This window comes from Micromys minutus (assembly GCF_963924665.1).
Source record: "Micromys minutus genome assembly, chromosome: 9".
Taxonomy (NCBI): domain Eukaryota; kingdom Metazoa; phylum Chordata; class Mammalia; order Rodentia; family Muridae; genus Micromys; species Micromys minutus.
The window spans coordinates 7903973-7930636 of record NC_137978.1 but is presented as its reverse complement, the minus strand read 5'-3'; the positions used below and the strand labels follow the sequence as shown (position 1 = coordinate 7930636).

The following is a 26664-nucleotide window of genomic DNA, read 5'->3' as shown; positions in this document are numbered from 1 at the left end:
AGGAGGAGGAGGAAGAAGAAGAAGGAGAAGAAGAAAGAAGAAGAAGAAGGAGAAGGAGAGGAAGAAGAAGAAGAAGAAGGGGTGGGGGAGGGGAGGGGGAGGAGGAGGAGAAGAAGAAGGAGAAGAAGGAGAAGAAAAAGAAGAAGAAGAAGAAGGAGAAGGAGAGGAAGAGGAAGAGGAAGAAGAAGGAGAAGAAGAAGAAGAAAGAGGATGAGGAGGAGGAGGAGAAAGGAAGAGGAAGAAGAAGGAGGAGGAGGAGGAAGGGGAAGAAGGGGAAGGGAAAGGAAGGGAAAGGAAAAGAAGGAAGAAGAAGAAAGAAGAAGAAAAAAGAAGAAGAAAAGAGGAGAGGAAAAAAAGCAATAAATGCAGGTATCCACATGCAAAGGCATCTAATGGAGATCAAAGGACAACTTTTGGAAACCTGTTCTTTTCTTTCATCTTTACATGGATTTACATGTAAAAATGTAACTTGATAACTCAGAGTTATCAAGTTTACCCAACAAACATGTTACCTGTGAAAGGCATCTCACTGCCTGATTTTAAACAAGATTTTACAAGTTAGAAAATATGCCTCCAAGAATGCCCCAGATTCACACAGAAAATACATTACCAACTGGCCCTGTTGCTGATGCTCTGTCAGCATTAAACTGTCTGTAGACTTTTAGTTGTCTTTTTAGCCTGCGTCTTAGTTGTCACCAACAAACTGTTCTGCTATTGCTTCACTGGAACCACCAGGGCACAGAGTAATTTAGCCACTTTCCCAGGGTCACAGGCCTGATAAAGACAAGGTCACAATTCAAATTCAGGACTTCTGAAATTTACCCAGGAACCACAGTGTGGGATCCTAGCAAAGCAGTGTCTCAATCTGCCCTGTAGTGGCCACTGTCTCAATACAGTTTGTATATTGGTGGTGTGAGCCTGTCTTACCTCCCAGTCTGGTCTGTGTCCCTTGAAGGACAGTGTCTTTACTTTCCCAACTCTGAAGCAGATAATAAACACCAAGTAGTTTTACTTGGTACTGTGGGCACAAAGAAAAATCAGAGGAGCTTTGCCCACTTTCAAGTGGAAGTGTTCAGGTTGGCTTATGTGAACACTCCATCCTGAATGGAATTGCCTTGGAGATACAAAGCAAGGCCTGGAGGTCTCACATACTACGAAGCAAGCAATAGAATCATGTGTTAGACAGTCAGGAGGGAGAAACAGAATTAAGGACCAGTTCCAAGAAATAAGTAAAGCAAATGAGCAAGGTATCTGCGTTTTCTATATACTTTCTATTTTTCCAGAATGAGCATCCCTAAAATCTTTAAAGAGTTGGGTAAAAATAAAGATAAGGGTCTTATTCTAAAGAACTTTGTAAAGAGGACTGACTGCCCATGTGCAGTTCACAAAGTCAGTAAACTGTCTCTGTATTTAGACATGTCCCCTGGCCTATTCTTCCTTGCAGCCCCTACTTCCCTCCCTTCTAGATCCTGCTCTCCCTCTATCTACACTTCCATCATTCAGATGCTGAGTCTGTCCATCCTGAACAACCTCATATGCAAACTCAGGTGTCAACTGTAGCCATACAGCGTCCCACCTAGTGCAGTTTATACTCCAGTTCTATTAGAGCAGGCCAAGAAAATCAAATCTTTAGAACTCAGGAAAATATCAACAGTGGAGGAGCGACACACAGTGGGCTTGGCCTCTGGGGTTGGATCCCCTTAAGTATAGATGCTGAATGGTCCTTTGTCCCTGCACACAGCAAGTTTTGAGCTCTTAAAACATCCTGACACTGGAGTAGGCACTTAAGATCAAAAAGTGATCCTAATAAAAAGGTGGAGAATTTTTGGGTTGTCAACTAGGATGAGGCAGAACTTTCTGGTGATGTCACCCATACTTTTGGTTCCCAAGGCCACAAAGTTCTGCCAGTCAATTTCTCTAAAAGTGTCAGTGCTGGGGGTCCACTACTGGTCCATGTAAGTGGTGGTGTCTGGCTACACACATAAGACAAGGAAGGAAGTCTAGGGAAGGATGCTTGGGACAGCAGAAGAGGCAGAAATATCTTGGGGTTTAATATGCAGCTCCCAGAGCACTACCGGCTTGCACCCATGCATCCTGCACACAGCTAGGAACTTGTTCCTCGGCATGCTCCTCAACTCCGTATTTGGATATCATAAGCATTGTAAAACATTTAGTCAGATGTGTCGGATCCAAATTAGGGAAGAAATTCAAATTATTCCTGTTGCTCATCCCAGATATTACGTCTCAATGTAGTTATATAGGAATCAGGGAAAATCAAAGCAGTGCAGTTCCTCTGGGAAAGAAAAGGCACAGTCACATCTGTGCAGATCTTACAGTCTCTCCAGAACATGCAAGTCTGGTCTTTGGGTGGCTGAAGACTACCAGGGGATTTTACCCAACTCACAGTCCTCTAAGTTACAAGTGGCTGAAAGATTGGAATAAAAGTATCACTAAGTGTGAAGGAAGACAGAAAATGGGGTGCTCCTAATTAGATCAGTATTCCCGACCAAGAGATAACACTTTAAATTGGGCCCCAAGCTTCCTGCTTGCAAGGCAAGAACCAAAGCATTCGATTATTTCTACCTTCCACTAAAAGTAGCAGTAGACATGCAATAGGTTTTCTAGTTTTTATGTTTGGAATTAGTTTTTCCTGCGTGTGTTATGTATAATGTCAAATAAAAGACATGCATTTGCTACAGTTCACGTAAAACAGAAAAGTTCCAGTGAGCACCTCCCATCAGGCTTCAGGGGAAGGAAGGCAGTTCACCAGGCACTCCAAGGCTCGTCCTTGAGTCCTAAATTAGCTGGTCCCATGAGGTTGCTTCCCTGAAATCTGGTTTTAATGAGAATAGAACCTCAAACGTAAGAACACTGGACCACCCACGTAAAGGATTTGAATTTCTTACCTAAATTGCATCCTATGTATTTTAAAGTTCTGATTGTGACAGTAACATTGTCTGTCTCCCCTTATCCGGGCTATGACCCCTGCTTTCCCTGCTGACTTCCCAAGTTCATTGTCTCCCCTCATACCTACTTTTTCACACTATAACTCCCATGACATACCCACATAAAGGGCTTCTGAGTCCTCCTTTCTTGTGGGATAAAGTCCATATGCATAGCATCTTACACTGGATTCCTTCGGGGCCCCTCCATTGGTTTCAGCATCTCAGAAGCAAGTCTCTGTGCACCGTACCTGACTTACCCACTGTGGACAGGACCCTGTTCCTGGAAGGCTGCATGGTGTCTGGTGACCTGTACACCACGAGCCTACAGTAAGGGAGTATGCTGCCCTGTCATCCAAGGTTCAGAAGCCCAGGAAGCAGACATTTACCTTTTAGATTGTGACGCATGAGAGAGTCATGGGGCAAAAGAAAAAAAAATGCCAAGGTTAGGGAAAAATAAGAAACTTATAAAGCTTGAGACAAAAGCAGTTTGCCAAAAAGGGTTTTAATACTTTTAAAACCGTGGTAATGTCTGAGTTGTGTATTGGTGGAGTACCAGCCTCCCCTAGCCACTGCCTGTTTCTTTTGCCATCTCCTTAGTACGTCCAGACTAGTCACAGTTCAGGAGTCCTCTGCTCAGAGAAGTACTTCTCAAGCCCCACACACACCTATGTTCCTCCATCCGCAGCCCGTGCATAGTTTCTCCATGACCCCTCTGTTTCTCCCGAGCCTCTCCATCGCTGTCCACCGAGAGCTCCGTCTGACCCACCACACTGTTCCACACATCGAGTCCTGCCCCTGGCATGGAGGACTCAGTGTCCGATGAATGAAACCCTGGGAAGGTTCTGCATCCTAACGCATGGGCCGGTTTCCCAGGAGCTCCTGCGGAAGGCAGATCTGCTCGTGCAGAGCTGTGCTGCAGGCAGGTTGGTCCTGCTAGAGCAGGAATAAACAGCAGGTGATGGTTCACCGTCTACTAACCCTCACGCTTCACTGTGGGAGGAAAAATGCAGTTCTTCAGCTGGAAGAAAGGAGATACATTGTGAGAGTTCCTTCCTTGGTCATAGCTCTGCAGAAAACAAATTTCCTTCACACAGATGAAATAAATTGTCATTTTACTCATCTCTGTGTAGGACATAAAAGTCCCCAGACTGCTGTATGTCTCTGTCTTTGCTGATCTCAGGGGAATGCACTCCTTCCTGTTATTTTTAGCCACCCTGTTATTATATCTCTAGTGTCTGGAGGAGTATCTGGACTTCATGAATGTATAGCAAGTATCTTTTTATAGCGAACAAATCCAAATGGAAGATGGGAAATGCCCCCTCTCAAAAGGCAGTGGTAGCATTTCTGAAGCTTCTTGAACCCTGCCTTTTTTACTTGTCTTTAACCCTTTGGGGATGTCTGTGTGAATTTAAATGGGTTTCTAGCCAGGCTGCTAGTGACATCCCCAAGCCACACCTGTGAACATAGGATGCCTGGGCACTGAAGTAGGAAACAATACAGGAACTGACCATCAGCTCCATAAAGGAAGTTAAGGAAAAAAGGCACCAAATGGAGGTGGTGCCAGCAGCTTGATCAAAAGAGATGAAACCAATGAATGCATAGGCCAAGCCTGGGTACCACTTCCATTGACTTGGCCAACGCCACAGGATCCTGCACGGGGTCCTAGAACTGCTCGTTTTCCCAGTGAAGCATCCAGAAGAAAGGAGGCTCAATGTGCTTTTAGATATGCATTCCTTTCTTTTTACTTCATTTTTTTTCAGCTCTACAAAGCGCCTCAAGTCTGTGGAGGATGAAATGGACAGTCCTGGTGAAGAACCATTTTACACAGGCCAAGGGCGCTCCCCAGGGAGTGGCAGCCAGTCCAGCGGATGGCATGAAGTGGAGCCAGGTGAGCATAGGAGACAAACGGGAAGGAGCGCGTGTGCGTGTGATTGTGCTGTCGTGGCAGAGTGGTAGGGCACAGCAGAGACAACCCAAGTGCACAACAGCGGGTGTCGGCTCATCACGGGCTGTCACCTGCGCCCTGAACCCACGGGCACTTCATTCTGCTTTGGTCCTTTGTTGAGCTGAGGTCTCACTATGTTACCCACTGTAGCCTCAAGTTCAGCTTCCTGAGTAGCCAGGATGACGGGTTTTTGTTTGTTTGTTTGTTTGTTTTTATATATACTCACACCTTTTGGGTTTTGGTTTGTTTTTGTTTTTCTTAGTTTACTCTAGCATTCATAAGAAAAATGATCAGCTTTCTCCCACTTTGTGGATAGCAGTGAAAATACAGAAAAAGTCCTCTGACGCTGCGTATTACAAGTGGAAATTTATAACATGAAGACATTTGGGGTTTTCCCTTTTCTTTTCTCATTGCTGGCTATCATCTTAAAGGTTACCAGTGTTAAGTCTGTCTGCACAAACTGAATACATGCCCGTTGGTCTAACCTTGGGGCCATCATGTGGTAACTATAGGATCTGGAGAGTGATTCTGATAGTAGCACTTTCTGGAGACCTTAATTGTCTGACTCCCATGGCTTAGGAGGATGAGCTCCAATGCCTTCATCAATACAAGTCAAACTTTAATGTCTGACCTCCATGTGGCTTGGGGAAATGGGCTCCAATGCCTTTGTCAATACAACTCAGATGAGTAAGAAGTCAGAGGGGTCTTCGAGTCAATGACAGGGCTGTGTGGTTATGGTCCAGACTCCGTGGCTTTCCTGTAAGACACAGTCTGACAGTGGTAATAGCCGCTTCCATTCTCTTGATAATCGAGTAACGTCGTCTGTATTGTCCACTTAAGAATTATATCCAGCATAGAATGATATGCGGGTAGGGGGACAAATTCTCCAACCTTCCCTCCCCCACTACTGTCTCAGAATAACTGCCTGCAAGAACAGACGGGCCTAAGAAAATCTTGGAACTAGCCCCTCATCTTCAACTCCAACACCTCCCTGTCGTCAGCAACGCTTCCTCAGTGTACAAACTCTATGACCATACATGGCTTCCTGTGACTATGAAGGAGCAGCAGAAGGGAGATTTTAGGGTGCTGGACCCATCTGGGTCCTGATTATGGGAGCTGCCATAGTTAATATAATGTCTGACATTCACAGAAGCGTGTGCCTCGTCCTTTCGTTTGTTCTTTCTCTTGCTCTTCATGAACGTGTGAACGCCCCGTGCGTTCCCTTCTGCATCTTACCTGTTTGCCCACTCAGCGGTCTGCAGCGGAACTTTCCGGGAGAGCTCACGGATAGATGAGGAGGCGGTGGCTCCTGCTTCCCAGGGTTTTAGAGCAGGTGTGAGGTCAGGAGCACAGCGCTGCAGCCACCTCGGTGTTGTGGGGAGCACTGGGGCAATTTTATCACCCCAGATGTACTTGCTCTCCAGAGGCTGTGTGTCACCTTTGTTCCACACGTGCCTACAGTGCCTGAGATATATAGCCCAGGCAGGTGAGAACTGGAGTTCTGGCTTCCCCTGCCTGGCCAGTAAGCCACGCCCTCTGTGTATCGCTGATGAAGGCTCATTTGTATAAAATAATTAAAGGAAATGTTTGCGTCCCCCTTGAAGAGCTAATTAGTCCTAAGCAACTTCCCTGCTTTGGAGAGTGGTACATTTTTGCTGGAGTGCTATACTCCTATGTTCCATGTAGACTAAAGCTGGCTATTTGGGGGCTGTAGGGGCCACTTGAACAGAATGCTTTGGGCTAGTAACTCTTTGGTTCAAAGCGGTTTCTGTTCATACCTACGCACATTCTGACTCCAATAACTGTAAATTCCAACATCTGTATCTCTGCACCCAGTGCAGTCATCAGATAACTAAGTTTAATGGTTAGATCCTCTTTACACAAACGGATGTTTTTTTCTTTCCTTCTTCTGAAAGAAACTGTGTTCCTGGAAGTACTGCCTGCTGTCTATCCTTTTTCCATCAAAGAAAACTGCAGCCTCATGCCATATATTTGGGGGCGGCTGGAGAGCACAGTGGATAAATTCATATTTGGCCATAGTCAGCATAGAAAGTCATAATTGAAACAGGGCCTGAGGGGACATTAAAACACAACCAAGGGATGTTGCACATGCTCACGGCGACTTTGGTGTCATTAGCTCACACCAGCCACTTTAAATGGATAATTTATGCTGCCAGATGGTCCTTTTTGGGGATTTTCCATCCAGCCCAATCCCCTTTTTGGCACAGAGAACACCTTTATGTTGTTCCCACACTTATCCGGGCCTACATAGCTTTTCCCCAGGGGTACAGTTAATTAAGTGGGAGGCTTTTAGTGGTTCACTCATGTAAATTGCCTTCAGAAATATGTTGGGAATTATGTATATCCCAAATGCATGGACAGCCTACACTTGGGATAATTCTCTCAAACAAGTGTGAAGGGCACTGGGTTTATGCTTCTGATGTGACGCAGAAAGGGAGTACTCTTGCCCGTCTCAGAGAGCCTGGCATGGCTTTCTGGAACTGCCTAACTGCTGAGGCCGGTAGATGGCCAGGAAGGGAGTCAGGTGAGACTTCCTTGAACAACAGGAAGTTGTTGGGAAGTGCAGTAGGCCAGAAATCCAGGAAACTACATGCATGTTCTACAAACGCTTTTCCTAGTGTCCTGTTGCGCATTAGTTGTCTCTGCGATTTTGGTGCGTGGCTCTGGCTGTCTGCGTAGCAGCACACAGGGAGCAGGCTCGGGCTGGCTCCTGCTTCTCCTGGTGCTGTTTGTCCCCTCCACTTGGTCCCTTTTCCCGACTGTTTCAAAACTTGGTTGGGTTAGATCTGTATCTAGTCACGCACTGGGACATGATCCCTGGGGAACTCGACCCATCAAAACTCACACACTATCAATGGCTGTCCAGAAACAAAGCGGAAAAGTTGCCAGTGACCAAGGATGCGGATGCTCAGGAAGGAAAGCTGCGGGCACTGAGGCAGAGTTCTGGCTGCACCTGAGTGCCTACTGTGCACCATGGTTGCTTTTCAACTAGTGTTGTAAAATGTGCAAACTCCTTTTTTTTTTAAAGAACAGTAAACTGTGGCTAGTATTTGTCTTTCAAACTAAAGTTGACTCTAGAGTCTTAGTTTGCTTCTGTATTTTAACCTTTTTAGCCCGAGGGCTTATGCTAATGTTTCAAGGCCTTGTGTTCTAAATGCATATTTAAGTTAAAAATCATAATAAAGATAGTAAATAACTTACTCTTAAGACCTGAAAATTCTCTACTTTTCTTAACTCAACCTCTTATCATATAACCTAGGTCACAGGAAAAAAGAAATAGCCTACAAAATACACACAGAAGAGAACATATAAGCAAAGTATTAACTATTCACAGAGAAATATTTGCCATATCATCTATAAAATCAAATAATCGCTATGTGAGAGCAGCCCATAGTGACCTAGCTGCTGACCCTGTGTCCACTGTGCTCCCACACAGGACCCCTGCCTCTTCCAGGCTTTCTCTTCCTCCCTAGGATATGCAGTTCATGAGACAGTGACTTTGGCCATCTTTTACATTGCTGTATCCCTAAAATCCTCAACAATGTGTAGAACATAATAGGTGTTCAATAAATCCTGACTGACTGGGTGAACAAAGCAGAGAGACTAGAACTTTCTTATATACTCAGAAGCAGCATTTGCTGCCAACAACCCTCTGAAAATTGGTGTTTCCTATATTTTGAACCTGCAAGCTTCCAGCTAACCCTAATGAATAGCAAACAGTGGGAAGGATGATGGCTGGGGCTCAGCCAAGCATCTCATTGGTCAGTAGTAGGACACAAAACTGCATCCCAACTGCCATTCTCTTAGTGGATATGCTACACGATATAAGATGAAATGATGCACTTAATGGTATGTAGATCTCAGAATAACCAAATGCAAGGAGTTTGCGTGTTCCTGTGACAGTGAGATGCTAATGGCCACGTGGGGTGAGTAGACGGGCTAACTTCCTGATCAGACAATGTCTCCATGCAGCAAACACCACACCCTGCCTCCATAAATACGCCATCATTCACCAATAAGATGCAAGTCTATATTGCTGAAAGGAAAATTACAAAAGCTAATCCATGGTGTATGACTCATGTATCAAGAATCCCAACAGCGATCTTTTTTAATAGGGTGTTTTTATATAGTTTAGATGATCTGTTTTTATAGAGTGTTTTATATACTTTAGATGATCTCTCTGCTTCACTAGTGTTGGAAATTTCCACTCTTCCATCCCCATTTTTTCTTTATAATCGTATGTAAGCACCAAGCCACTGTCACCTGAGGACCCACAACTGGCACCACAGGAAGTGTCTCAGCAGTGCATCTGAGACCACCCAGATCTCAGACGCTGAGATAGACATCTTCAGCACAGCTGTGGGAAGAGCCTCTGGGCTTTAAATGTTACGCTCTCAAGCCTTTCTCCCTGTGTTTTGCAGCAATGTCTAAAAACTATCCCCGATAGGTAGAAACCCACCCACTTAAACATGGAGCAGAGAAGACCACATACTGGGCAATTCCTGCCCCTCAGTACAGTAAAGAAAATCACCCACTTCTTTCTCTTCCTCCCCTCTCCCTCCTTTCCCCCAGTTAAATGTCTCTGCTTGTCTGACATTTGATCTGTAAGTCAGATCAAGTCATGAGCTTTTATCAAGAGCCATCTCTGTACTGTACTCTAGGGTAGATACAGAAACAGGAGCACTGAGGACCTGCCTCTAAGGCCAGACTGCAGAACTCTCTCAGAGGTTAGCTACTCTGCCTAAGGACATCTCAGTCCCATCCCTGTGTCTCAAGTCAGGGGTATCAGATGAGCTGCTGGAAGCCAAAGTTATTTGTAAAATTAATCTTCTTTAATCATGTGAACTGTTGTCACCAGGATCGTTGAGGGGACAGACCTTACCCAGCTGATGGTAGTTAAAAGAGAGCTGTAAATCTCCGTGGAGAATTGGGATCGGTTTCTTTAAAAAGTGGCCAGTAAACTGGGTTTAGGTTGGAATCCAGCTGAGAAGCATTCCCTAACTTGAAAGGGTCTAGCCTTCCAACCATTAGCACAAATAAATCGAGAATGCCTTTGTCCATGTTTCTTCTCAGTGTGGGCAGTTCTGTGGCTGTCCTATGAACCTCCCTCAGGTTCTCTGTGTCCTGAAAATCGGGGTCTCTGCAGGCTGTCTGCTTGTGCAGCCTCCTGGTTTGAGGCTGCCCCTGCTCCGAGTGTGTCACTCAATGCCAGCAGATCTGAGGGAAGTCTAATAAGAAACTAAAACATTTGTCCATGGAACTTAGTGCTATGTTTAAATGTAGGTTTTAAAAGCTACTTAAAACTACGTGTAGTGGTCTATGTGATTCCCCTACTTGATAGGTAGAAGCAGAAGAATCAGGATCATCCTTGGCTACTTAGCGAGTTCAAAACTAGTATGTGCTAGACGAAACTCTATCAAAAAACACACAATCTAATGTGGACTATTTAAATGCTATAGAAAGCCATTCAAAATTCTAATGCATGAAATTGTTCATATATGCACATTATAACTATAATTACATTGAGATGATAAAACTATTAATAAGTAGTCATGCCAGTCAAAATGATATAAACCCCAAACAGAACAGGCTTGGAGTCAAAATTGAATAAGTAATGCATAATTGCAATTTTAAAAAATGCTGTCAAAGATAAACTTTTTTTCAGGGATAAACTTAATTCCAGGTTAGGTTGATTTTATTTTTAAAGGTCAAAATTATGTCTTCTCTCTTATAAAAAGGTATTAAGTAGATAAATAAACTTTTAAATGTTTTAAGGCATCTATGGAAAACTCTTTTGACAAGCAGTTCACTGGTGACCCCAGGTTTGCAGAACTGGGGCTCTAGCCCTTGATAAGTATAAGCACAGTTGAACGTTGGAAGTAGCATTGGTTCATCACAGCTCTGTAAGTCGTGCGTTAGAAGCTAGGGATGACGGTACACACTAGTAATTTCAGCATCTCGGAAGCTGAGATGGGATGCTTAAAAGTGCTAGGCCAGCTTTGGCTACCTAATGAAACCATATCAAAATCAAAACAAAATCTCCTCTTGCGCCTGCTTGGTTTCCCACACCTGCCAATCCTGATTTGACTGCCAGCAGCCACTCTTCAGTTTCCAGAGCAGAAGTTTACCAATATATACTTGTAGCTGAGGCATATAAGAGGCCCATTATAGGAGCTGGTAGAAAGGCTTCAGACTGTTGACAATAGTCCATTGATCACAGGCACTCTGCGGCACTAGCATAAATTAGGGGAAATGATTAAATCTCCCACAATCCCCTGCAGTAATGGGAATAGTCACCGTTACAGAACACTGCCGTGGGATCAATGTCTTCGCTTTTCTTCTGCATTTATGGAGCAGTGGGAAAGCGTCATTTGTGACAGTGCTCTCCCACCATTATGTCCTTAGTATTGGCACCTGCTCATTAGAGAATGATGTGCCAGAGAGCACCAGTAGAGTAACAAGGATCTGTTCTTAATGACCCTTACAGAGAAATGTCACCTAAATAAAGGGTTACGACAGAAAAGCTCCATTACAAAATGAGTACTCTCATCACCCTTCAAAAGTGTCCCTACCTTTTTATCAAGGCTGTTTTCTTAATGTCAAAAAATGCTCTAAGCCAATCCTTTCTATAAAACTCGAAAAGGCTATGTCCTAGAAGCTCGATGTCTTTGCATATACACACACATGGCTGTGCTGTGTACCACATGCATATATGACAAAGCACAGTCGACAAATTGCTGTTTGTTTATTTGCTTGTTTTTTCCCCCAAAGCTTCTTACAATACCTGGTAATGTGACAGACATTTAATCAATATTTGCTGAATAATAAGTATAAAGCTGGTGACCACGTGTGTCCTATCTTGTCCTTTGAATCCAATCAAACACTTTGACATCAGAGTGCTGAGTGCCTCTGGTGAAGGAGGGAGAGGAGGTTCTTTGGCCTTGGAGAGCTTGGGTGCACAATATTGTAAACCCCCCCCCCAAAAAAAACAAAACAAAACAAAAACCTAATGCTGTGTTTCGGCTGGTGTGTAAATGTTAAATCACACAAGTCACCAAATCCTTTAATTTCATGTTTAAACGTGGTTTGTACAACGTTCTAGGATAGAATAAAGACAGAGCCAGTGAGAACTGGTAAGGCTCACTGTGACCGTATCTCCCTTTTCTGTCACCATGCCCAGGCACTAGTGACTCAGAGAGGCCCAGACTTAGCGTAAGGAAAGGGAAGCATTAAAGGAAACTCCACTCTGACCACTACTCCTGTTGACAAGGGCTTGTATACCAGCCCACCCATGACTACTGGGGCAGCAGTGAAGCCTGGTCCCTGTGTCCTTCTCTTCCCAATGGCCAAGTGTCACCTGACCCATCCCTAAAAGGCATGCATATGGCATGCACTGTAGGAATTCCACAGGAAGTACATGAGCTGGGACTGTCCTGAGCTAGCAAAGGACATCATCCCTCATATGGTCCAAAATCTCCCTGTCTTTATAAACCACAGAGTTTTGACTTAAGGATGCATAGAGGACAGACAGATAGAGGTACGTGATAGATCAGAATTATTGCAAATATGATATTTTGTATCATCGGTGAGATACTGTTAAAATCTTCTTGAACTACTACAAGATGGTTTAAATCTTTCATATAAAAAGAAAAATATCTTTAAGTAGTGATTTTCTTGACTGTATGAACTTAATGCAGATATGAACAAGGCCATAATTTGATTAATAAAGAAGATATATTTTCAATACTTTTGTCACTAGAATGCTGCTGGAATTTTAAATATATAAGTGTTTTGTAAATAACTGGTAGCTAATGGCAACACATATTATTCTCAACCATATATACATATACATACATACATCATACATGCAAACATGTGAGCTAAATATATATGTGTTTATTTCCTATATACCCATTTAATTTACTTGAAAAGTGATAAGATCCCAGATCACTTTTGGTAGTATCTACAGGCTGATTTCTCTCTCATTTACCTTCTGGTTCTCTTCCACACTAATCAATCTACATAAATATTAAATGATTGAGTTTAATGCTATAGTTTGTGTAGAAATAAAGGCTACTGATGCTTTTTAATAAAGTAGTTCTCTGATACTCCAGAGCAAGAATCTTTCCTGTGAGGAATGGGAAGAGAGGAAGAAGAGAATCTTTGGACCCATACAGTCCTGTGTCTCTCTGTTCCGGGTGTCAGCTTCTGATGGGCCTATGTGCTTGACCCCTGTTTTCCTTTAGATGATTACAATAATTCATCCAACTCCATCTGTCCACAGGCTTCAGTTACATCATAAACTCATCAATTAATCAAAGATGTGGCACCCATTTGGAGATGATGGGTGAAGTGCGTCCTAGGAGATTCCGGGAAGTGCTCACGTGCCCACAGTAAATCAGAGACCTGATAGATTCCTGAACAGCACTCCAAGTGCTCCAGCGGAGGGGGTTCCCTCCAGCCCTGATCACAGTGTATGTCTCTCAAACGGGGGGGGGGGGGCGGGGAAGCACACAAGAATCTCCATTTACAAGATCTCTTAGAGGTGAAAAATTAACCTGAAATTGAAATGGTGTTGCATGTGAAAGCAGTTGGTTGCTGTGACTTCTCAGAACCACGGATTGCTGATCCCTCCCCACCTTTCTTATCAACTAAAAACCTGTCTGAAGCTTTTGGATTCTTAAATCAAGGGCTACTTTGATTCTTGGTTCTCTGATTTTTTTTTTTCATGTGAGGACCTGCTTCTGGTCAAGTGCCCTGATCATTGCGGAGAGTGGGTACCACCAGCCACAGATTATGTCCAGGACTCGCTTAAACCATGCTCCTGAGCACCTCTGTTTGGACGTGGACCTTGTGTGTCCTTGTGCTTTATTTTGGATAATTCCAGTTTCTTGGCATCTCCCACTGTACGTGTAATGAGGGATGGATTGAAGTTCCCACTGTCAAAGATAGACATGTATTGAACACAGTAGGACTCGAAAGAGCATCAGCTCTTTATCTGAGTGTCTTAAGTGGCGCCCACTGCTTTTGCCCTGTTAGCAAACCTAACCTGGGCGTTGCTCACATATCACCAGCTTCCAGCACTAATGACTTCCAAATACCAGAGTCACTTGGACTTGATGCCAGTCAGAACATACCATCTGCTCTTACGCTGTGTTGCGAGCATGATTGCAGGATTGCTTGCCTCCCAGCACTCCTGAGGCTCCTACATAAGCCACAGTGCATGTTCTTTTTTGTTTTAACATACATCATATTTATTTTGGTGTGATTTACTAATTTTTATTAAACATTTTATTTTTTTACATTTCAGATGATATCCCCCTTCCCAGTTACCCTTCCACCAACCCCCCATCCCATTCCCCCTCTTCCCCTCCCCTCTATGAGGGTGGTCCTCCACCCATTCACCCACTCCCACCTCACCCCTCTAGCATCCCCCCACACTGGGGCATCAAGTCTTTCTCCCCTCCCATTGATGTCAGACAAGGTCATCCACAGCTATATATGTATCTGGAGTCCTGGCTCCTTCCATGTGTACTCTTTGGTTGGTGGTTTAGTTCCTGGGAGCTCTGGGTGAGCCAGTTAGTTGATATTGTTTTTCCTATGGGGTTGCAATCCCCTTCAGCTCATTCAGTCCTTCCCCTAAGTCTTCCATTGGGGTCCCTGGTCTCAGTCTGATGGTTGGCTGTGAGTATCCACATCTGTGTTGGTCAAGTGCTGGCAGAGCCTCTCGGGGGGCTGCTATATCAGGCTCTGTCAGAATGTATTTTTGGCATCAGCAATAGTATTGGGGTTTGGTGTTTGCAGATGGATCCCCGAGTGGAGTGGTCTCTGGATGGCCTTTCCTTCTGTCTCTGTTCCATTTTTTTGTTCCTGTCTTTCCGTTGAACAGGAACATTTCTGGGTTAAAAATTTTGCGCTGAGTGGGTGGCCCCATCCCTCTACTGGGAGCTGTGCCTATATATTGGGGGTGGTCTCTACTCATGTTGAATTCATGTGTAGGATTAAAAGGAGGAAAGAAAGTTGAACATGTTTCAGGTTCAGTTATAATTTTACATTTGTCATTTTGTGATGGTGACACTTGCTTCTAGTTTGAAAAGTTCTTTCTATCAGTGGGTGCTTTTATTTTTCCTTCAGAAATTTCATCCCCAAAAGACTTAAGTAGTAATTTTTCTCCTTTGGTGTGCTTGCTTACATTTGTAAGTTTGTCTGTCAGTACTGAAAGCTTAAGATGCCTTTAGTTGAAAAGGGAAAAAAAAAAAAAAACTTTCCATAACACAGATCCATTGAATTTAGTTTAATATCAAGTTCTGTCCTGGCCACACACTAGGAGAGTTTGCAGAGATGGTTTCTTACAGGTCACTACTGTTCATGTTAAATGACAGTTGTCTTGAGTTGACTAACACCACAGTTGAAGGTAAAATTGAACCGAGTAAGAACTACTTCAACCCAGCACTCACATTTACCTGTTTTTCCCATCGAGGGCGATAGAAGCCATTGTCATGTGACTCTGAGTGGAAGAAGTGATGGAGGAGGCTGACTCGCCTTCTTTGACACATGTCGTAGTCACTGCGTTGGGGGATAGCCACTTGTAGTGCCCAGTGTCACTCACTTTGTTGACTTTTTAGCCTGTATGAAGACCTTTTCCTCACAAGTGCTGAATAAAGTTCATCCCATGAGCAGAAAAAGCTGTGAACGATGGGGCACTGCTAGCAACCCATCCTGATTGGCCAGTGGGGAGTTGTCTGCTTAAAATTGGATCCTTGTGTCGAGTTTCAAAAAAAAAAAAAGGTGTGAATGTGAAAAACAAGTGTTAAATCATGACTCCAGAGAAAATGTCGGCCATGAGCAGTTTTTAGTTTAAGCAAAAACCAAACTTTAAAATTTGGATAAATAAGACAAGTTGGGGAAGAGGATGATTCACTAGCTCCCAAATCAAAGCTTCATGGAGAAGCAAGTTTCACTGAACTCAAATGCAACACTCAACAGAGACATTGATTGAATGGGACTGACTCATTTTCTTAATTGATATGCAAGGCTCTGCCAAGCATTTACCCTTAGTGTCAGATAAGTAATTTTTAATAAAATATTTCCAAGACATGAAGACAGTTAAGAAAACAGCACGGTTTTTAATAACTGCACTCGTAAGTAAACGAATCTATCATTACGTTGTCACAGAGAGTGACAGAGAGCAGAAGCACACTGATCCCTCACAGATAAGTGTGTAATGTAATTAGACAGACACCCTTCCTCTGTTGAACGCAGCATTAATCATTAGGAATGCAACTCACTCTGTTTGATATGTCACTGTTATTATAAAGGAACAGCAAGCCAGCAAGATGCCGCGCTGCAGTGACTCATGTGTTTGTATGATTGGTATCAGAATCTCTTTTGATTCTTTGGGATGTCTGAATGCTGCTAATAATTCTGTGGCATTTTTGAGTCCATGAAGCTGTATTTGAAATACGGTGCTTTGTTTTGTTTGCAACAATATCAGTGCAATAATTATTCTTGAACTCAAAATAATTTTAAGCTTTGAAATGGTCTTTGTGCTCATCTGAACCAATGGCAGAATTTTTGGTCAGATTTTCTTAAAAGGGGGGGGGCTAGAAGTTGTTGGTATTAAATAATAGTCTAAGACAGAAACTTTCTGTGACAAACTCTCTGTCTAAACAATGAAATGCATTGCCCCTTTGCAACATTCATAAGCACTGACTTTAAAAAATAAGTCCATTTTCTTTTACCATATAGCTTCATCTTGAACTGTGAATTCCTGAATGGTTATAAAGGGATATCAGCACAAGACTGTTTACCACACAGTCTATCTTCCCACTCTCTCTGTGACTCAAAGGCCTTTCAGGGAACAGAAGAGGGTTAGTGACGGATGGCAGGCAGATTTCACTAAGTAACAGGTGGAGGTCAGAGCAGTTTATTTGTGGGGATGAGCAAGAACAGAGAGGAAGCATCAAATGCTTTGCCATAATAAGATTTAGCAAGAAAACGCTGACTGTACCAAGCTGAGATTCTCGCTGACAGAACCTTTTCTTGTGTTTATTACTTGATTTCACAGTTCAAGCAATTTGAAGAGGCCTAAAATTATATTCTATTTCCCTTATGAAATGCTTCAATCAGCTTCAAATTTTTCACTTCAAATAAAGTGATAGGTGCTTTCCATGTGTCCAAGAGATGTTAAGGTAAATAAAGCCCTCCTGCTGCCATTACTCCATACATCCCACGGATTAAATTTTACCAATGGAACCCTCAAATCCCAAGTATTTGATCATGGTTTAACTAGTAGGGAGGGCATATTTTAATAAACACTTAAGTTCACATCACTGGGGCTACTGCTCTTTCCTCAGAAAAGCGTCAGTAAGGATTTTGATGGAGTGTGAGGTATTGTGTTGCCGTTGGCTTCAAGGAGCCAAGAGGAAAAGCGTTTGGGTTCCCTATTCTTTCGGATTGTCCACAGGCTTTGTTTTTAGAGAGTACACGTGACCTTCTCATGCCTGTCTTTCACAGTAAGGTACAGAGAAGTAAAGTTGCCACTGCTGCCTAAGAGGCTCAGAAGGTAGGAAGTTGGCCACCACTGTGCACACAAGAGCTGCCACATAGACCATTCACCCCAATGCCAGCACTTGCGTCGGCTCTGTGAGGTGCTGTGACCATCCTCCACACATGACTCTGAACACCCAAACTGTGGTGATGCTGAGCGATGGAATCTAATTAATGCGTGTATACTGGAGTACCTTCATGTGGCTAGCATCTACCACACTGGACAAGGCAGATGCCAAACAACAAGTGTGGTTATTGGCTTTTGCAGCTGTATATCTAAGCAGAGTGAATAAATGTTTTCCCATGTTACACTGATATTTATTTTTACCAAAAAAAATCAATTGTTTGTCTCATAATTTTTTTTTAGTCACAGTCCTGTGGATGTGAGAGATGGCTGTGATGAGCCAATGCTGGTCCATTCCATAACATAAGGTGGGAAGAAAGGCTGGGGGAAATGGGATAGGTAGAGAATACAACCATCTCATAGACACATGGGAAGCATGGCATGGTGCAGTTTGTTCTTGTCCTATTTCTGGGCTGTGTTTTTGTGGGTTTGTGGGGGTTTTGTTGTTGTTTTGTTTGCTTCGTTGTTGTTGTTCTAAGAAAGAGGAAGTGACTTCGAGCTGCCAAAGGAACCAGGTGTTCATGTGTCATTTTCCTTGTGTTTAGGCTGATTTTGCCATAGCTGTACACGGCTCTTCCTACTCACGTGAGAACATTTGGAGTCCGTCAGAGATTCATTACTTCCTTCCCCTAGAATGATATGTATAATGATTTTCTCCATATTCCTTTTTCAGGAAAAAAAAAACACAAACAACAACAGTAAAACCCCAAAGAAATTACTATGTCCCCGAGTCTTTCAAACAGCCTGGTATTCTTTCTGATGTGGGGATTCTTCCAGAGGTTTCCTTAGGTTCCTTTAAATGATCGCACACAGGACAGGAAGGATAAAGTTTCAGTGTATTCTCCCCATCAAATGATGGTTATAAACTTGTAGTCACTGAAAAGAGCTAACATCCCAAGTGTTTTCCCTCTCAATTACCCAGTGTACTAATTACAGTAAGTTATGTTACAGTGAACCCTAATGCTCTGTATCATTACTACAAAAATTGAAAGGTAAAATGTCTTCAGCTACACCCTCATGCCACATACTGTAAGTTTACAGCTAGTGGAGCAGAGTTTCCTAAAGCAGACATTAGTCTACCCACTTGGCACCTTCACTTAGCATCATGGCTGTTAATGCAGGTGAAGTGATGTGGAATAGTTTCAGTAGTTCTAGAGAGGCTCTGTTCTTGCCAGTGGCAGGGCTTAGAATGTCTCATAATCCTGCACTTGGAGAGACAGACGAGTCCATGATTTTGTCCTGGGCCTGAGAAATGTCAGTGTAATTGATACTGGAATAACATTCTGTTCCCCACACTTCCACCTGAAAGGTGTATTCTAAGCGCCTGCATGTAAAAGGCCGATCATAAGAGTGGTTAACAACATTTACAGGAAGAAAAGTTCATTGCCACTCATAAACTGGATTTAATCCAGCTTCTGACATGGAGATATCACACAAAAATGAAGAGTACCTTTCTTTCTGTGTACATATATATATATATGTGTGTGTGTATATATATATATATATATATATATATATATATATATATATACACACACACACTTATTCTGAGGTAGGAGCATACATTTCAGCACTCAGGGGACTGAGACAGGAGGATCAGGAATTTCAGACCAGCTAGCTACATAGCAAGGAAAGGGAGGGAGCATCTTAGATAGAGAGGAAAAGAAATAGAAAGATTATGCACAATTCTTAGAAGAGTGTTGTACAGAAAGAAAAAAGGTTTGGCTGCCTGGGTCAAAGTCCAGGCTTTTGTACTTCCTTAGCTGTAGCCCCTCAGCTCCTCAGTCTTCACCCCCATTGGCTTCCCCTCTCTGATGGAACTTTGCACCTACTGGACTATTCCCGAGCTTGCCTAACTTGCTCCTACTTACAGAAAGTTCTACATGCCCCCCTTCCCGCCCTTATGTGTGGCAGACCAAGCCTATTGTTTTGCTGATTGCGGGTTCAATTTCCCATGATCCTCTGTTCTCCAGAATGTTAATATTTGTCTCGATTTTCAAGAAGCAGAAATCATAGCTGCTTAACTTAAATTGCTTTGAGTCTGCAATATGACTTTACCTTAGCATATCTTTACTCTGTCTAATGAGGCTTCAGTCAGATTCTGTCCAGCCTGACTGTCCAGCAAGTTGCCAAGAGCTGGGTGTTAAAATGCCATCAGTCACCATTATTCTGAATAAATTTCTCAGCGTCCCTTAATCTCTAACACCTGTAGAGTTAGATTGTAGGTAAGCATGGATAATACACATATATCTGAAATTAAAATGCAAGAAACTCAGATATTTGTGAGTACACAGGACATAGTAGGTTCTCTCCAATTTATAGCTTTATTGTTTTCTGTTGATATTTGGAAATGATTAATATAAAGAAATTTGATCTCAGTGGGTATCTGCTGAGTCGGGCAGTGAAGGTGTCTGGAAACCATTAGGCTTGGAGAAATCCTAACCTGGAGTGAGGAACGTCATACAGATGGTCACTGGGGATTGGAATTTGACAATAAAGAAGAGGAAAGCCAGGATATGCCAAAGACCATATAGACCAGTGGTTCTAAACCTGTAGGTCATGGCCCCCTTGACGGTTAACAACCCTTTCATAGGGCTCTCCTAAGACCATCAGAAAACACAGACATTTACATTACAGTTCATTACAGTAGCAAAATTACAGTTATGAAGTAGCAATGAAAACAATTTTATGGTTGAGGGAGTCACCACACTATGAGGGACTGTAGTAAAATGCCACAGAATTAGGAAGGTTGGGGACCACTGATATAGACCAACCTCATGGCATTTGGGGAGCTCTTCCAACCCACTTCATACTGAGCGAAAAGCTAATGGCTTTTCTCAAACACTCTGTGGCTGTAAAAGATAGTGCTTGAAACTCAACTTTCTGTGTTAGTTATGACACTTTGAAGGAAGGAATTTGGATTTTATGTCACAAACTCCAGCAATGGGCATATGAGACAAGGTTTCCTGTAGACTGTACCTGGGCCACTGTCAGAGATAAATGACATCTGTACTCTTTGACAAAGTAAGCAGTGATACTCCCTTGCCTTAGCGTCCTTTTAAAATGTCTGTCCAGAGACGGTAGAGATGGCTCATTGGTTAAGAGCACTTGGTGCCCTTGAAGAGGACCTGGATTCAATTCCCAGCACACATGCAGTGATTCACAACCATCTATAAGTCCAGTTCCAGGGACTTCAAAGGCCTCTTCTGACTTCCACAGCACCAGGCACACATGTGGTACACATACTCACTCTCAGGCAAAACATTCCTATACATAAAGTAAATTAATTTAATTAAAATTTAACTCTCTTTTTGTGTTTTCTTTATTGTGTCAATTTCTGTTTTAAATTCCCTCTTCCATTCCTTCATCTCTTTGATTCTGTTTTCCTCTAGTTCTTTGAGTTCTTTGAGTGTTTTTCTTGTTTCCTCTTTAAAAGCTTCTGAATCTTTTTGCTTTTCCTCCTGTTCTTGTTTAAGTATCTCTATCAGCATCTTGAGGTATGATTTCAGGTCTGTGTCTTCCTTTTCTGGAGTGTTTGGAATTCCGATGTTTTCTGTTATGGGAGAGCTGGGTTCTGGTGTTGCCAAGTAGTCTTGGTTTCCTTGGGATATACTCTTTCACTTTCCTCTTGCCATTTTGTTGTCAGTGATATGTTCTTGCCTTTCCCTTGTATCTGGCCTGTGTCCCTGGATCTCCAGTGGTCCAGGTGGCAGATGGGTCGAGCCCTGTTCTATGCCTCAGAGTCGCCGGATGGGAACAGAAGTTCCAAAGTTCTATTCCTGGTCGCTGGATCAGACAGGGCGGGGCAGGGCAAGGCAGGGGGTGCACTTTCCGTGTGCACTCCGCAGAGATCTCTCTGCTCCCTGGCAGCCCAGGTCTCCCACCCACCAGTTGCTCAGCCTCTACAAGCCGCTGTTCCGGGTGGCAGATGGGCCAGGCTCCACTCTGTGTCCTGAAGTCACCACCGGGTGGAAACAGAAGTTTGAAATTTCTGTTCCTGAAAATTTAACTCTCATTGGAAAACTTAAGCTCATGGTTTGCCCTCCCTCACCCACATTGTTCCTATAATTTCTGCAAGTGGCCCTTGGAGGGTCTTAAGCAGTGACAACTTTTCTAAAGCTGGTAGCAATTCCTTCTCAGCTTCTGCCATGGAGTTCCTGATCAAAATCTTTGGTAAAACCCATAATCTGAGGATAGAATAGTTAAAATTATGATTCTCTTATTTTCTTTTTTCCTGACTCAAAGTAAATCTTAATTTCTCTAGGAGAATCTAAGAATTAATGAATTAAATATCATCTAATCTTACTTGTTAGAAACTATTTCATAGAAGAATCAGGTGAAAATAACAATTTCCAGACATGTTTAATCTTTTTTTAAAATAACCAATAATTATGCCTCTCTTCCTCCCACCCCAAGAAAATTATAGCCGAGCCCCTTTTCTATGAGTTGGTGTCGTTTTCTCTGAATTAAGTGTATCCTAGAAGAAAACCTTACAATTTAAGATTAGTTAGGTAAAAGTAATCTTCTTGAAATCTAGAGAGCACATATAACAGGTGTTGCTATACATAATTCAAAAGTCCTGTTGGTTCTTATTTCAGATGACAGGTTACCACATACTTAAGTCAACTGAAAGCAATATACATTTGATATGTCGCATTTCCAGGTCAGCAGTCTCAGTACCGGGCGCTCAGGCCTCTCCCAAGGATGCAACATGGTCTTGTTCCGTCTGTAGCCCTCTCTGGAGCTTAGGATCTCCTTCAGGTCTTCATTGTCATTGGCAGAACTCAGCATTCTGGCTTTAGGAGCAAGAGTTTGTCTTTCTTAGAGTCTCATTACTCTAGATAGTACACTAAAATTAAAGATTGGGTTCGTTAACAGAAATCCCTACTGATTATCATTTTTACTGTAATTATGTAACCTGATGCATAGATCATTGGTAAAAGAAGCTTTAACAATTAGTTAATTTCAAATTAATGTGCAAAAGCCAAACTATTTCCAAAGCAGAAGTCAAGGTGGATGTTCTGTAGCTTTTAACATAGAGTATTTTACTTGCATTTTGAAATTTCATCTGGTCAATTAAGTATACAAAACAAATTAACCAAAACATACATTATTCATGTAGTAAAATATTAAAGTATATAACAAGGAAATGTGCTCAATATAAGTCTTTAAAAATTGAAAACACAAAGTAATTTTGAGCTTCATGACAGCCTTAGGGTTCACATTACGTGACTGTGATAAATTTAGCAGATTAGACCTTGTCTGGCATGTTGTTCTTACATGCTGACTATGCTTCTTCCCTATTTAACCCTTTCAAGGAGGGTTTAAAGTGTGTGTGTGTGTGTGTGTGTGTGTGTGTGTGTGTGTGTGTGTGGTCACACTACAGTATGTGGAGATTAGACCTCCCACCTTGTTTTTAAGCAGGGTCTCTCACTGTTTAGGCTATTGTGCATTGTGATACAGGTTAGCCAGATGGCAAGCTCCTACCACAGGAGGTACATGTACATGCATGAGCTTGCATAGGACTAAGCATGCATAGCTTCACCCTGTCATAGGAGTGCAGGACTAAGCATGTGTGGCTTCACCCTGTCATAGGAGTGTGGGACTAATCATGTATGCCTTCACCCTGTCATAGGAGTGTGGGACTAAGTATGTATGGCTTCACCCTGTCATAGGAGTGCAGCACTAAGCATGTATGACTTCACCCTGTCATAGGAGTGCAGGACTAAGCATGTGTGGCTTCACCCTGTCATAGGAGTGTGGGACTAATCATGTATGCCTTCACCCTGTCATAGGAGTGTGGGACTAAGTATGTATGGCTTCACCCTGTCATAGGAGTGCAGCACTAAGCATGTATGACTTCACCCTGTCATAGGAGTGTGGGACTAAGCATGCGTGGCTTTCCTTGGCTTTATGTAGGTTCTGGGTTTTGGATTCATGTCCTCATGCTTCATTGGCAGTACTTTGACCACTGGCCTTTCCCAACACCCATATTTTGTTATTTCTTAAAAACCACTTAACAACTTGATCATTCTCTACTTGCTGTTGCCCAAGTTATACTTAAAGTTCCAGTTTTACACACCGATTAGTGAGGAGACCAGTGAACATTCTAAAGAAATCACGGCTCTCATGATTCCAACAATGGTTCCATTGTTCAAAACACTGAAATGAAATCTTCAGTCTTCAAAGTTTTGACATTTTCCATGGCTATTTTATTTCTGCGTCTTTCCTAACACCTAACTCCAGCATTTGACTGAATTTAATGTTGTAGAATAGTAGGTAGCTCAGAACTTCATCTGTGCAAAGGAGATTTGAATGACTTGGGAGACTTGTCGACACGTCATGTTTTATGATTTACGTTTTTTATTTGAAGCCCTTCCCCCTGCCGTAGTTGAATTATACTACCTTGCTTCGGTGACTGGCAGTGACCATTCACCTTTGACCTCAGTGTACCCTAGCTGTTAGCACACTGGTATGGCGTTGTCTGTAGCCTTCTCAACAAATGTAATTAATGCCACTAGGACTCACAGATTTGTCATTAATTCAGATCGAATAGGGATTGAGCTAGAAAGGGTTTAACTTGGGCCTATGATGGCCTGAAGTCACACAGCCACCCATTGTATGCTTGCATCTGACTAGGAATGTACTAACTAGTTTGCTTTCCTCTTGAGATCAAAACCTGAGTTTTGTTGTATCAAATCATACATGAAGCCACCGGTAAAAGTGCAACCTGTATATGGAATTTAAAACTCACACACAGGACAGACAGACAGAGAATCTCTTGGGACCCTTTGGTACATTTCAGAATCTTCGATCAACATATTTAGCTTAGAGAAGGCCTAAACATGCCCACTTCATAGCCAGACCCATTTAGATATTATGCTATAGAATAACATTAATCTCTGTTTTAAAAATCTAGCAGACGTATTTAGGTATAGCCTCTGTCTATAAAAATACTTTCCATAGTTTATGGTACTAGCAGTTATTCAGTGACAGTTACATCCTAAGATCGATAGACCAATTACTTGTTTTTCTAATTTAGCCAAGTAATTCTCAGACCAGAAGGGAAAAGCCATACATAGGTAGACATGTTTAAATTTTTTTTTCTTTTTCTGATGCAGTGTAAACCAGTTTTATGCTGGAAACTTGAGATCCCAGATTTTTCCTGTGATGTGGAGATATGACGTCATTTCCTTGATCATGTACAGATTCCTGATGTCTTGCCTGGCATTCTCCCAAATGAATGGATGCCTCCAGTTGTGTCTGTCAGCACAGCTGCCGAGAACACTACAAATCCAGTCATTACAGGGGCCTATTCTCCCATTATTCCCCCAGCCTTTTTCTTTCTAACACATTTCCTAAGTTTAGAATGTTGTGAAAACCCTGGACACTGTAGAAGAATGCTATTCTTTAAGTCAAGCTTTCCTTATATATTTCTTAGCATAAAGGTTATATATGTTCATCATAGAAAGGGCAAGTAAGCAAAAGGAAGCAAGGAAAACCACAGAAAGGTAACTTGCTGAGGGAGCCAGGGTTACAGTGCCCACACAAATTCCAGTTCTTTTTCTGCATAGGAAAAAAACTGATGTTGTGCGTTCTGTGATTGATGTACTACAACATCCTATGTTGTAATTGGCTTTTCAGTCAACATTAAATTATAATATCTCCCGTGTTGTTATGCTTTTACAGTATTCTTTTCATTGGTTAGACTATGTTTACTGAACTAGTCCCCAGTCCCAATTCCTTGTATATTAAGGGTTTGGTTTTTTTTTTTTTTTTAATCTTTTCTTTTCCTGTTCTATAAATAATTCCCTGAAAGAACATCTGAGCTGCTATTATCAAGGGCATTTTTATGTTAAAAGAAAGCTAAATTATTTAAAGTGTAGAAAAATGCTTTGGTGCTGAAATAAGGTAACTGACAAGACAAAATGATTGCATGTGAGGCTGCCTTTGTGTGCTTAGGCAGCCTCCTTTGTAAGGGTCCCAAAGGTCACAGACATGTGACAGATTCACTGGAAAAATTGAAGCCTGTGGAAGTCAGATTTCTGTGACTATAACAAGTACCATATATATATATATATATATATATATATATATATATATATATATATATATATATATGGTGCTTTTGAAAAAAAGAGAATTATATTGGTCTCAGAGGATCTAGTTCATGATCAGGCCAACCTCCCAGACTCACTGGTACTTGGCAGCAAGGCATGGAGAATCAGTAAAGTATAAGTCAAACTGAGTTCCTTCAGCCAGGAAGCAAGAGAGAGCAAGGCAGGGGATCAGATCCTGGGACCCCACCCAGTGTCTCCCCCTTGACTCCCCTCTTAAAGGCGCCCCTCTTCCCAGTAGGACCACTTTGGATGGGAAGATCTTAAAATTCAGGTCTTTTACAGAGGACATTGAAGACCCAAGATACAGACAGGCCCATCTAGAGGAGATATAGAGATCAACAGCCCCCACATGGACTATCATGACTTAAAACAGTAAAGGAAAATAACACACAGAACTGCCTAAAGGGGGACGCGTTCTGTTACTGATTGGCTCCTGTGACAAATCCAAAGCAGTCTGATATGAATTTCCATTTACAGATGGCTCCAAGTCATCTCTTTTTCTCCCCACTCTCTTAAATGTTGTCTTTTTGGTCACGCAAATTGTTGCTCTGTAGATTAAAGTTGCCTCAACCGTCAACCCTTCTTGCCAGGCATGCCATCTCCAACCACACTGAAGAAGTCTGAGAAGTCTGGGTTCAGCAGCCCCTCCCCTTCGCAGACCTCCTCCCTGGGAACAGCATTCACACAGCATCACCGACCTGTCATTACAGGACCCAGAGGTGAGTTGTTCCCCAGAGATCCATAGAGTCTATATTGTGATCTTGAGATAAAAATATCAGTGTAGGGAGAGAGTGTATAACTATAACTCATATATACATACATATTATATATATATATATATATATATATCTTCTATATATAATGTATATAATATGTATACTGTCCTCTCTAACTACACTGGGGCAGTAAGTGATCTGATTCTTATATTTGAGGATAGTCTTAGAAGTTCAGGGACCAAAG

General features: G+C 42.4%; 1 protein-coding gene across 5 annotated transcripts in view; it reads left to right on the top strand.

Annotated features, from left to right (window-relative positions):
• Positions 1-26664, top strand: part of NFIA (nuclear factor I A) — a 336017-nt gene that overhangs the window by 235246 nt on the left and 74107 nt on the right. For 4 of the 5 annotated variants that reach the window (XM_080921475.1, XM_080921473.1, XM_080921472.1 and 1 more), the window contains 2 exons: positions 4706-4833; positions 26295-26423. In XM_080921475.1, coding sequence (XP_080777601.1) covers positions 4706-4833; positions 26295-26423 — 257 coding nt within the window. The remainder of the gene's footprint in view (positions 1-4705; positions 4834-26294; positions 26424-26664) is intronic. The other variant, XM_080921474.1, reaches the window with a different exon arrangement.